The 12,200-nt window shown below is 37.4% G+C and overlaps 1 protein-coding gene and 1 pseudogene across 1 annotated transcript; both read right to left on the reverse strand.

Annotated features, from left to right (window-relative positions):
* Positions 1 to 656: 656 nt before the first annotated feature.
* LOC110094985 lies at positions 657 to 2,086 on the reverse strand (annotated as a pseudogene).
* An 8,208-nt stretch (positions 2,087 to 10,294) lies between these two features.
* LOC110094984 (tyrosine--tRNA ligase, chloroplastic/mitochondrial-like) lies at positions 10,295 to 11,731 on the reverse strand. Its single transcript, XM_028694514.1, has 2 exons — positions 11,694 to 11,731; positions 10,295 to 11,558 (listed from the first exon to the last, which is right to left on the reverse strand). The coding sequence occupies exons 1-2, from the start codon at positions 11,729 to 11,731 to the stop codon at positions 10,490 to 10,492; spliced, it is 1,107 nt and encodes a 368-aa protein (XP_028550347.1). The 3' UTR covers positions 10,295 to 10,489.
* Between the last annotated feature and the right edge of the window lie 469 nt (positions 11,732 to 12,200).

Raw genomic sequence — 12,200 nt, forward strand, 5'->3', positions numbered from 1 at the left:
TGCGCTTATAGGAAATCATAACTTAGATCATAAAGTCCTCGCAAAATGAGGGCGAAATCTCTGGGTAGAGTCTTATCTACAAATTCATCTGCTTTCTAAAATTTACCCCGAAACTTAGTTCATTAAAACTCCCTTCTCAAAAATAAAAAAACAAATCAACAGCAGTTGCGCGGTGCGGAGGCCGGGGCCGAATTTTCGGAGCCCACATAGTGCTTCTACGCCAGAAAAAAACTTTGACATAGATCACAAAGAGAATAAAACCTGATTCTCTTAAAAAAAATCTACATGGCAAAATCACTTTGCCTAAGAGCTTCTCCTGACACAGAACAGAGATTGAAAAGAAAAAAAAAAGATATCTTTATAAGCAGAAAATAAATATGAAAGTCTGTAACTTAATTATAGGTTTGACTATTGATATGGAAAAACAAAAACTATAAAAGAAGCTCCCTAGCTAGCCTTTTATCATTCAGGATAATTTTTATTTATTTTCAGTACTAAAATAAATTTGATATGAATGGATTAAATTATTTTGCCAACGCGTAGTCAATAACAAGAAAATTTTAACAAATCAAAATCATAAGAGCAAACTTTAAACAACAATAGCCATCAAAAATAACTGATAGAGATTAAAAGCGCAAGTACTATATTTTGCCACAACCAAAACCATAATAAACATAACTATTACGTCACCATATATTACATATCCAAACCAACAATTAATCACTTCAATTATTCATACCACACATTATTCACATATTGAAGTGATATATATCAGCTTTTTATCCTTCACATACCAAACATACCAAACACACATGCATCATATAACCTAACAGCTCCATTTCAACAGGTCCAGCATTCAAACAAGTTCAAACACCCCCGGCTTTAAAGCCTTTGTTGCCTTCATTGTATCGGCAAGTCCTTCTGCACCATGGACAAAGCGCGTCACTTCTTCTGCAAGCCTCCTCTGGGCCGACTTCGGAACATAGCCAGGCTTCTTCATATTTTCCTCCAACTCCTGAATCTTCTTCAAGTCCAAGAAGGTTAAAAGCTTCAAAAACCTCACAACATCCTCATTCGGTACAGAGAGAAAGTATTGATAGAATTTATAAGGTGACATCATGGCCGGCGACAACCATACGGCGCCTCCTTCAGATTTCCCAAACTTGGACCCATCACTGTTTAATAAAAGAGGGAAAGTCAGTCCATAGGCGCCTTCCACCTGCAAAGTTTTTCGTATGAGCTCAGTTCCAGCAGTAATATTTCCCCACTGATCGCTCCCACCTATCTGAACATTTACACCCATATTTTTAAACATGTGAAAAAAATCATAACCTTGTAGTAACTGATAGGTGAACTCAGTAAAACTAATCCCCCCTCAGAAATGAGCCTCTTCTTCACACTGTCCTTGGCCATCATAGTTCCAACCCTCGCGTATCGGCCCACTTCTCCAAGAAAATCCATCAACGTTATGTCTTTCCACCAATACAGTTAAAATTATCCTCTACCACAATACAGTTACAGTACTCGTTGGTTTCTGGGTTCAAATATTCATCTTTAATACAACCCATCTTTAAATCCACCTCCACGCTAGCTCTGTGAAGAATTTTGTAGACCAGAGCTCTAATTCCCACTCTATTTTTCTCTATGGTCTCCACGTTCAATTCTGGCCTTTCTTGACTTTTTCCGGATGGGTCACCGACCTGGCCAGTGGCTCCACCGATAACGGCAATGGTCTTATGGCCACATCGTCAGAACCACGACAGAACCACCATTCCGATTAGATTTCCTAACTGTAAGCTTTCTGACGTCGGGTCGAAGCCGCAATAAACCTTGAGAGGGATACTGTTGGGATTAGAGCACTCTGACCGCAGATCGTCGCTTGTGATGGAGTCGACGAGGCCGCGCTCACTTAGGATGTCGACGACGTTGGTGACGGCCAGTTTTGGTTGAGCTTCAAGGGTGGTTTGGGGGGTTGATGAGGGCAACGAGAAACTGCAGAGACGAGGAAAACGTGGACTGAGGCGATGCTTATTTGGGTTGAGGAAGAGCGGGGAGGCTGAAGGCTGAAGAAGTGCAGTCATCGCTGCTGCCATGGCTAGCTTTGGGCCCTTCTCTTAGGCTACCAGTTGTTATTTGGCGATGGAGAAAATGAAAGGAAGGAGAATCCATACATAGCGTTCATCTAAATTGACACCTGGGCCCCAGCACACTCACTAAAATGACCTTTGATTTCTTGAATTGAGCGTGGAATCCTGCATGAGCCAAAACTTTTAATCAATTGATGTTCATTTCCTGCCCAAATTTTTTTTGAAATTTATTCGAAATTTTTCCCCAAAAAAAAAAAATATTCGAAATTTTAATAAAAAGTCTATTCAAAATTTGCTTAAATTTTATTCTTTTTTATTTTTTTAATTTCACTCAAAATTTTGTTCGAATTTATGCTGCAGTTTTTTTTCAAAATTTACTAGCAATTTATTGTTTAAATCCTTTTCAACAGCTAGCAAATTATATTCAAAAATTTGCTCAGATATTGGTAATAAATTTTGTTTAAAATCTAGTTCAAATTTTTGTTCAAAATTTTACTTAAATATTGCTTAATTACTATTCTTGTTTGGTTTAACTTTTGTTCGAAATTATTTTTAAAAATTCTCATCAAATTTTGCTTAAAAGTTAAAATCATAATAAAATCCGCCTTGTAGTTATTCTAATTAAGTATTTATTTACGAGCTTTCATTTCCAAAATCGGTCATATTTAATCGCAAAATGTGTGCCAGCAGTCCCATTTAAATTAAATCCAAATAAATAATTAAAAAAAACAGTAAATTACAAAATGCAAAAATAAAATAAATAATAATTAAAAATTTTAAATTATTGCCCTAATTGGTCCTTATCCACAACCTGCCACGCCTTCCCAAGTTGCCATTTCTCCGTCCTCCATTAATTTCCGGACGTAATCTGCATATATGCAAATGAAAGCTTCCTTCATGACTTCATGTAAATTGACACAGGGCTCCAGCACCGTTGTGACCTCGGCTTTCTCTAATTGAAACGTGGTGACTCCAAAATTTTAATCAACGGATCTAATTAATTTACTCTGGCATTGTAATTGCAGCCATTGATAAAATAAAAAATAATAAATCATCAAATAAAAATTCAATTTCTCATTATATTTTGGTTATTGTTTTTTGAGATATTTAGGTCAGTTAAGACAAACTCATATACATCGCATACGCAAAGACTCAAAATTAAGACCTATTAGTTGGTAGCCTAAGCTCTCAACCAATATGTCAAGCTGATCATTAAGTACCAAGCTATGATTTTTTTTCTGCAGGCACAAAAGTTTGACTTTAAAAATATCCTCAAACTTTTTCTTTTTAATTTGAAATTGACATTAGGTTTTAATTTTTTATTATTATTTTTAATTATAAGAAGATAAATTTTATTATAATAAATAAATTTGTTATCAAACTCATCTAAATTAATTTTAACATATATGTATTTAAACTATATATTATCATACTCATTTATTTCAACTACTCTTCGATCGTATATTTTCTTATCTAATTTAAATAAAAATATGACTAAAAAATATTTTACAATGAGCAATAAATATATACAAAAATTTATCTTACTATTATAAAAGTACATTAAAAATATATACAAATTTATAATAAACATATTTTAAGCTACCACTACAGGAAAACACGCAATTACCATTGGATTTTCCGGCGGAAAATGTTGCGTCGGTACAAACGGCGCTTATAACGGCACATAATGCGACGGAAAGTCTACGGCGGATTTCCGGCGCATATGACGTCGGAATTTGTCCGATGCCAAATGCGCCGGTATATGCGTCGGAATAAACCAGCATTTTACTGTTTTCGACGCATGTTACGGCGGAAAATAACCAGCGCAATTACCGGCGGATAATGCGCCGGTGTTTTTAAACTCAACGACTTAATATCGGCGCATGATGCGCCGGATTTAATTGTTTCCGGCGTCCGGGACGCCGGAAAATCCGCCGGCGAAAGCCCTATTTTTTAACCCGAGCCCCTCTGGCTGCTCATTTCTTCCGTTCCTTTCTCTCACATCGGCGCTTTTCCCTCGTCGCTCGCCGTAGATCGAGGTCGCCGATGGTCACCGGAAGTCGCCGAAGCTCATAGCATTCCTCGCCGGCGAGAGGTGCAGTTCCGACCTCAAGTTTTCGCTGTCCGCCTCCCGTCGATTACCCGTTGATTGTAAGATTTTTTTTTCGTTTAATTTGTTTGGATTCATGCTGAGTTTGTCTATTATGGAAGCTATACATTTTTTGAGAGGTTTGATGGACAAATATAGAGAGAGTAAGGAGGATCTACATATGTTGTGTTTGCTAGCTTTTTGCTTATGAGACATTTGCAAGAGGATTTGTTTTAGTAGATGATATTCTTTGTCCGATACTTTTCTATTTCAGTTGTTTTCTAGCTTTTTTCTGATGATATTCTTCTTGTTGATAAGACTAGAGAGGGAGTACATGAAAAACTTGAATTAGGGAGGTCAATCTTAAAGTCTAAGAGTTTTTGTTTGAGTTGATCTAAAATCAAATATATAAAGTATAATTTTAGTAGTAATAGATTTAGTGGTGGGATTTTGACTTTGAGCGATCAAGTCATTAAAAAGAGTGCACGTTTTAGATATCTCGGTTATATTGTTCAAAGTAATGGTGATGGAAAAGTTTAGCGGACTAATTACACATTGATTCGATGAAAAAGCAACTTCAAAGTGGCTGACACTGCATTGCCAGAGCACTAAAATCACCCATATATACCTACAGTCAAGTGGTTAAAAAACTCCCAATAATTTCTAATGACCTTATCGAACTCCCTTCTATCAAAACAATCTCTTTTTTTCTCAGACAACCCAATAAAAATCACGACATTGCCACCAACAAGGTGTCACAAGTAGTTGCTTGTAGCTTTCTACAAGCCACCCTACAATTCCAAAAAAATTAAGAGAGACATTACTAAAAATAAGGGGAGGCATCCTCCTCCTCCCCATCAATCTCCACATCAGCCTCTTTCTTCTATTTCTTAGGTAGTTATTCAATTGGACCAAATTATATTAGTTCTATGTCAAGTGAGCTTGAGAAATCTTGCTCTTAGCCTCCTTTTTCTTTTGTTGTTTGATACCGACTTTGAAAAGGAGTTGAGTAATATCATATCGAGTCTCCTTTTGGGATGATTTTAACTTACTATCAGGTACTCCCACATTAGGTTGACTAACACTAGCAAGGTCCACTTTCTTTGGTGGGCCAGATGTTGCTGAGAAATCTCCCCATCTTTCTTATGTATTTGTGATCGGTTGGCTCGTCTCCTCGTTGGGGGGACTTAAATCCATATTTTCTACAAGCATCATATCTTTTTACATCTCTATATATTCAGTTTTAGATCTACTTAAGCGCGATAATCCATTACTTATTTGCTCTTATATGTAGGTAATGGATTAGAAATCAAAGAAGTTGGATGTATAACTGATTATCTCAAGGACGAAAGACATTAACAGATGAATTCATTAATGAACATTTTCATTCAGCAAGCGAAATAACTACCCAGCTTCATATCATAAGGAAAGTTTCGATGTCTATGTTCTAAACACACAGGTTTCCGGCGGATTTACGTCGGAAATTCGACGGAACGACGATACAACGAATTTGGCGCAACCGGCGCACTTTCCTGCGTCTGGTCCGCCGGAGTTTTCCGACGCCCTTTATTCGCCGGAAACAGGTCGTAGCTTGTTTATGGCGACTCTACGGCGTTTTATCCGTCGGTAATTACCGTCGTATTACTACGTCGCAAAGTACCGACGCATAAGTCGCCGGAATATCCAGGTGAAAAACGACAGCTTGACAAGCATTTTTTGCGCCGGTAATGCGCCGAAACGTGCGCCGGTAAGTTTTCCGGCGGAATTTTAATGTCGGAAGGCGTTTTCCGCCGGTGATAGTGGGTTTTCCTGTAGTGTACTTAATTTAAATTTAAATATTATAATTTTCTTTTAATGTAATTTGTTGAATTTAATTATATAAATCTCCTCTAAATTAGAATTTTGAATTTTTAAAATAATAAAAATATGAATTTTTTTAGTTTAAAAAATAATAATATTAAAATGAAAACAGCAAAAATAGTCTATCATTCATGGAGAGAGAGAGAGGGAGAGAAAGAGAGAGCGTGAGGGGTAGAGCTAGTGGCTAGTGGAGGAGGTTGATAGCTATAAGAAGTAAAAATAAAATGAGAAAGAAAAAAAAGAAGGGGAGAAATCTTAGAGAGAAAATAGATAGACATCGAGATGTAAACAAAAAAATGAGACCCAAGGAGAGTGAAAAGACATAAAATAAATTTGTTGTCCTAATCCACTTCCTGCTACGCCTTCATATATATCTCTCTATCCTCTATTAATTTCCTCATATTTTTGTTTTAATAATAAAAATTCTTAACATTGCCACATACTGACATACCTCATAAATTGTACAGTACTTCCCTTCACCAGTAAACTCTTTTTCCTAAGATCCTTTCACTTAGAAACATACAACACACTACACATAAATTTAAGCACAGAACAACACACACAAATTCTAATAAAATTCTTAAGCACGAGGCCCTTTCGTTAGAATGGAAGGGCAAGAAGTTGAGGCTTTTATCATAACCACCTGACAACTTTTGGGATTCTAAGGAGAAATCGGCATTGCAACTTTTCACGGGCTCAACTCTCTTGAATGCTTGGAAGGAGTCATCCATAATGTTGGCCTCGGTAGTACCAGAACCAAATGAGAATTTTAGCTCAAAAAGAGTTCTTGAAGCAGTACATCATTTACTCCAACATTATCAGGAAATTTTATCTGAGACGTTACCATCCATTTTACCGCCATTGAGATCTTTACAACATCAAATTGATTTCATCCCTGGCTCGGTATTGCCAAATCTACCCCATTACATAATGAATCGTGCGGAGCAAACTATAATGCAACAAATGGTTGATGAATTGCTGGAAAAGCAATTGATTCAATCAAGTTTGAGCTCTTGTGCGGTACCGGCATTACTTGTGCCAAATAAGGATGGAAAGTGGCAATTGTGCATGGACATCAGGGTAATCAATAAGATTATTGTAAAGTTTAGATTTCCGGTTCCAAGGATATGGACGAGCTGTTGTAAAAATTGGTGGGTTCCACAATTTTTTCAAAACTTGATCTTCACAATGGATATCACCAAATCCAAATTAAGCCTAGGGATGAATGAAAAACAACGTTCAAAATGCGACAAGGACTATTTGAATGGAAAGTAATTCCATTCGGCTTGTGCAATGCGTCGTCCACCATCATGCGAAATATGAATGAAATCATGAACTTTCCTCAACAAAATCTGTATCACTTAGTTTGATGATATCATAGTCTACAATTTAACAATGGAAGACCATATTCAACATTTGACATCCATCTTTGAGACATTGAAACAAAATCAAATTTATTTGAACCGTGCCAAGTGCAACTTTGCAATCCCAAGTGTCTCCTTCTTGGGCTTCATAATCTCGGCGGAAGGTGTTCAGGTCGATCCTCAAAAAGTAGCAGTTGTCGCCAATTGGCCAGTACCCAAATCCTTTTCTGATATTAGAAGTTTTCATGTTTTAGCTAACTTTTATCACATATTTATAAAAAGCTTCAGCGTGATAATGCATGGCACCGATCACAGACTGTCTAAAACACAAGCACTTTTAGTGGACAGATGAATAACGACGAAGTTTTGATGTTGTCAAAGGAATGCTTACAACGGGTCCTATTTTACCCATTTCAGATTTTAGCAAAATATTTCATGTGCATACAAATGCCTCGGCGGTAGGAATTGGAGCTATTTTGAACCAAGTAGGTCGTCCCATTGACTTCTTCAATGAAAAATTATGTGACGCCATAAGAAATTGGACTGTGTATGAACAGGAGCTATATGCGATGGTGCGTGTACTGCAGCATCGGGAACATTTTTTACTCCATCAAGATTTTGTTTTATGGAGTGATCATAAGACGTTGCAGTATGTCAATAGTCAAAAAATGGTAAATTGTATGCATGCACGATAAATTTTATATTTGTAATGTTTTGCCTTTGTGCTCAAACACAAAACGGGCGCAGAAAATAAAGTGGCCGATTCTTTGAGTCGTTGTCATACTCTTATTATACAGCTCCAAACTGAACTAACTCGAATTGAACACCCCAAGGATTTATATCCAGAAGACAAGGATTTCAAACAGATTTGGCAAACTTGTGTCCAAGGTAATGTTTATGGTGAATTTTCAATTAGGCATGGTTGACTATTTAAAAACAATTTGTTATGTATTCCCGATGCTTCCTATCGCCATCAGTTGATTCAGGAGATTCATGGGGGAGGTCTAGCTGGGCACGTTGGTCGGAATAATACCATTGCTCAACTACAAACTAATTTTTTTCCTCAACTACGTAGGGATGCTACTCATTTTGTCGAACGATGTAGTATTCGTCAAACGTTTAAAGGAGGTAGCCGCAATACGAGATTATATCTTCCATTACCATGTTCCGGACACTATTTGGGAAGACTTAAGTTTGGACATTGTGCTTGGACTGTCAAGAACCAAAATTGGCAATGATGCTATTATGGTGGTAGTCGACAGGTTTTAAAAATTGGCTTATTTTACTGCGTGTAAGAGAAAACCTTTGATGCTCTTAATATTGCCAAACTATTTTTTTAGAGAAATCGTGCGACTTCATGATATTCTGAAGAGCCTTACGTTTGATCGTGATGTTAAGTTCATTAGCCATTTTTTGGCAAGAACTATGGAAACGTTTACAAACGGACATTAGATTGAGCTCGCATACCATCCTCAATTAGATGGGTAAATCGAAGTCATCAGTCGTACTTTGGGCAATATGCTCCATTATTTGGTGCAAGAACAATCGCATTCTTGAGATGATATTCTGCCACAAGCGGAGTTCGCTTATAATTCAATACCTAATCGTTTTATAGGGAAGTGTCCTTTTAGCATAGTATATACTATACTTCTAAATCATACTGTAGACATTGCCATGCTTCCAAAATGCAAAAGTTCTGCTACTGCTTCACTAGAAGATCAGTTTGCACATACTCTACAAGATGTCCAGAGCAAAATAATTGATTCTAACATGAAATATAAGCAAGTAGCGGATCAACACAAACACCAACAAGTATTTTCACCAGGAGATTCGGTAATGGTTCATCTCCGTCGTGAACGGTTTGCTCCCGGATTGTATTCTAAGCTTAATCGTCGCAAGGTTGGGTCTATTCCTATAATGAAAAAGATAATTGAAAATGCATACATTGTCGATTTGCATATCGAGTATAATGTCTTCTACCTTCAATGTGGCAGATATCACACCTTACCATCCTCCCGATAACGCAACAACTGTGGAGCCAAGCTCTTCCTCGGCAGGGGAGACCTGATGCGGAGCATCTTAACTTTAAGTTGCCTTGTGCTTATCCTACCTATTACTACTTCTTTTCTTTTTTTTTTCAATTTAAGTTTATTAGTCAGCATCATTTTGTTATTCCATGTTGCATTTTCAATTCTGTTAGAACTTTTTTGTTAGTGGACGTTTTGTCCTTTAGGATGTAATGGCGCCGGTGGCTGCACATGCCCAAGCCATATATATGCATATTTGCTAAAGAATGAGATAGCTGCTATTTTTCCCAGAAATATTCACTGTTCTATTGCTTGTAGTTTTTCCTTCCCTGCAGTGCAGCTTCAAATATACAATTTTTTTTTTTTATTGCGCTTCAAATATACTACCACTTGGTTACTAATGTTTCATTGCTTTATTCCGATATTCTTCCCTTGCTGTTGTTACTGCTACTACGCTATAAAAAAACTTGACATAAATTACCAAGAGAATTAAAACCTGATACTCTTAAAAAAAAATAAACATGGCAAAATCACTTTGCCTAAGAGCTTCTCCCAACACAGAACAAAAGAGATTGAAAAGAAATATATATATCTGTCACATACAGGTTTAACTATTGATATGAAAAAACAAAAACTATAAAAGATGCTCCTTAGCTAGCCATTAATCATTTAGGATAATTTTTATTTCTTTTGATAAGTTGAGTGCTAAAATAAATTTGATATGAATGGATTAAAATATTTTGCCAACGCGAAATCAATAAAAAGAAAATTTTAACAAATAAAAATCATAAAAGCAAACTAGAAACAATAAAAGCCATCAAAATTAAATGAGAGAGATTAAAAGCACAAGAACTATATTTTGCCACAACCAAAACCATAATAAACATAACTGTTACGTCACCATATATTACATATCCAAACCAACCATTCATCACTTCAACTTATTCACCTCACATTATTCACATATCGAAGTGATATCAGCGTTTTATTCTTTACATGCCAAACATACCGAACACACATGCATCATATTACCTAACAGCTCCATTTCAACAGGTCCAGCATTCAAACAAGTTCAAACACCCCCGGCTTTAAAGCCTCTGTTGCCTTCATTGCTTCGGCAAGTCCTTCTGCTCCATGAACAAAGCGTGTCACTTCTTCTGCAAGCCTCCTCTGGGCCGACTTCGGAACATAGCCAGGCTTCTTCATAGTTTCATCCAACTCCTGAATCTCCTTCAAGTCCAAGAAGGTTAAAAGCTTCAGAAACCTCACAACATCCTCATTCGGCACGGAAAGAAAGTATTGATAGAATTTATAAGGTGACATCATAGCCGGCGACAACCATATGGCGCCACCTTCAGATTTCCCAAACTTGGACCCATCACTATTTAATAAAAGAGGGAAAGTCAGTCCATAGGCGCCTTCCACCTGCAAAATCTTTCTTATGAGCTCAGTTCCTGCAGTAATATTTCCCCACTGATCGCTCCCACCTATCTGTACATTTACACCCATATTTTTAAACATGTGCAGAAAATCATAACCTTGAAGTAACTGATAGGTAAACTCAGTAAAACTAATCCCCTCCTCAGACATGAGCTGCTTCTTCACACTATCCTTGGCCATCATAGTTCCAACCCTAGCGAATCGACCCACTTCTCCAAGAAAATCCAGCAACGTTATGTCTTTCCACCAGTTAAAATTATCCTCCACCGCAAAACAGTTACAGTACTCGTTGGTTTCTGGGTTCAAATATTCATCTTTTATACAACCCATCTCTAAATCCACCTCCACGCTAGCTCTGTGAAGAATTTTGTAGACCATAGCTCTAATTCCCGCTCTATTTTTCTCTATGGTCTCCACGTTCAGTTCTGGCCTCTCTTGACTTTTTCCGGATGGGTCACCGACCCGGCCCGTGGCTCCACCGATAACGGCAATGGTCTTATGGCCACATCGCCGGAACCACGACAGAACCACCATTCCGATTAGATTTCCTAACTGTAAGCTTTCTGCCGTCGGGTCGAAGCCGCAGTAAACCTTGAGAGGGATACTGTTGGGATTAGTGCACACTGAGCGCAGATTGTCGCTTGTCATCGAGTCGACGAGGCCGCGCTCACTTAGGATGTCGACGACGTTGGTGGCGGACAGTTTTGGTTGAGCTTCAATGGTGGTTTGGGGGGTTGATGAGGGCAACGAGAAACTGCAGAGGCGAGGAAAACGTGGACTGAGGCGATGCTTATTTGGGTTGAGGAAGTGAGGGGAGGTTGAAGGCCGAAGAAGTGTAGTCATCGCTGCTGATGCTGCTGCCATGGCTAGCTTTGGGTTCTTCGCTTAGGGTACCAGTTGTTATTTGGCGATGGAGAAATTGGAAGGAAGGAGAATCTGTACATATAGGCATACAACAAAAGCTACGTTCATGCAAATTGACACCTGCAGGTCCTCAGCACACTCAATAAAACATTGGATATCTTGAATTGAGACGTGGAATCCTGCATGAGCCAAAACTTTTAATCAATTGATGTTTTCATTTTCTGCTTAAAATATTTTCGAAATCTTAATAAGAAATTTATTCAAAATTTGCTTAATTTTTTTTTCTTGAATTTCACCCAAAATTTTGTTCAACAGCTGTTCAATATCTCGCTCGAATTTATGCTCCAATTTTATTCAAAATTTACTAGCAATTTATTGTTTAAATCCTTTTCAACAGCTAGCAAATTATATTCAAAATTTTGTTCAAATATTAGTTATAATTTTTTTTTAAAATCTCGTTCAATTTTTT

This window comes from Dendrobium catenatum, unplaced genomic scaffold, assembly GCF_001605985.2.
Source record: "Dendrobium catenatum unplaced genomic scaffold, ASM160598v2 fragScaff_scaffold_501, whole genome shotgun sequence".
Classification (NCBI taxonomy): Eukaryota; Viridiplantae; Streptophyta; class Magnoliopsida; order Asparagales; family Orchidaceae; genus Dendrobium; species Dendrobium catenatum.

Excerpts from the sequence above, each read along its gene's own strand:
- LOC110094984 (XM_028694514.1), bottom strand. The coding sequence starts at position 11,731 with ATGGCAGCAGCATCAGCAGCGATGACTACACTTCTTCG. Across the intron at positions 11,559-11,693 it reads GCGATGACTACACTTCTTCG|CAACGTCGTCGACATCCTAA; the intron begins GCCTTCAACCTC and ends ACTGTCCGCCAC.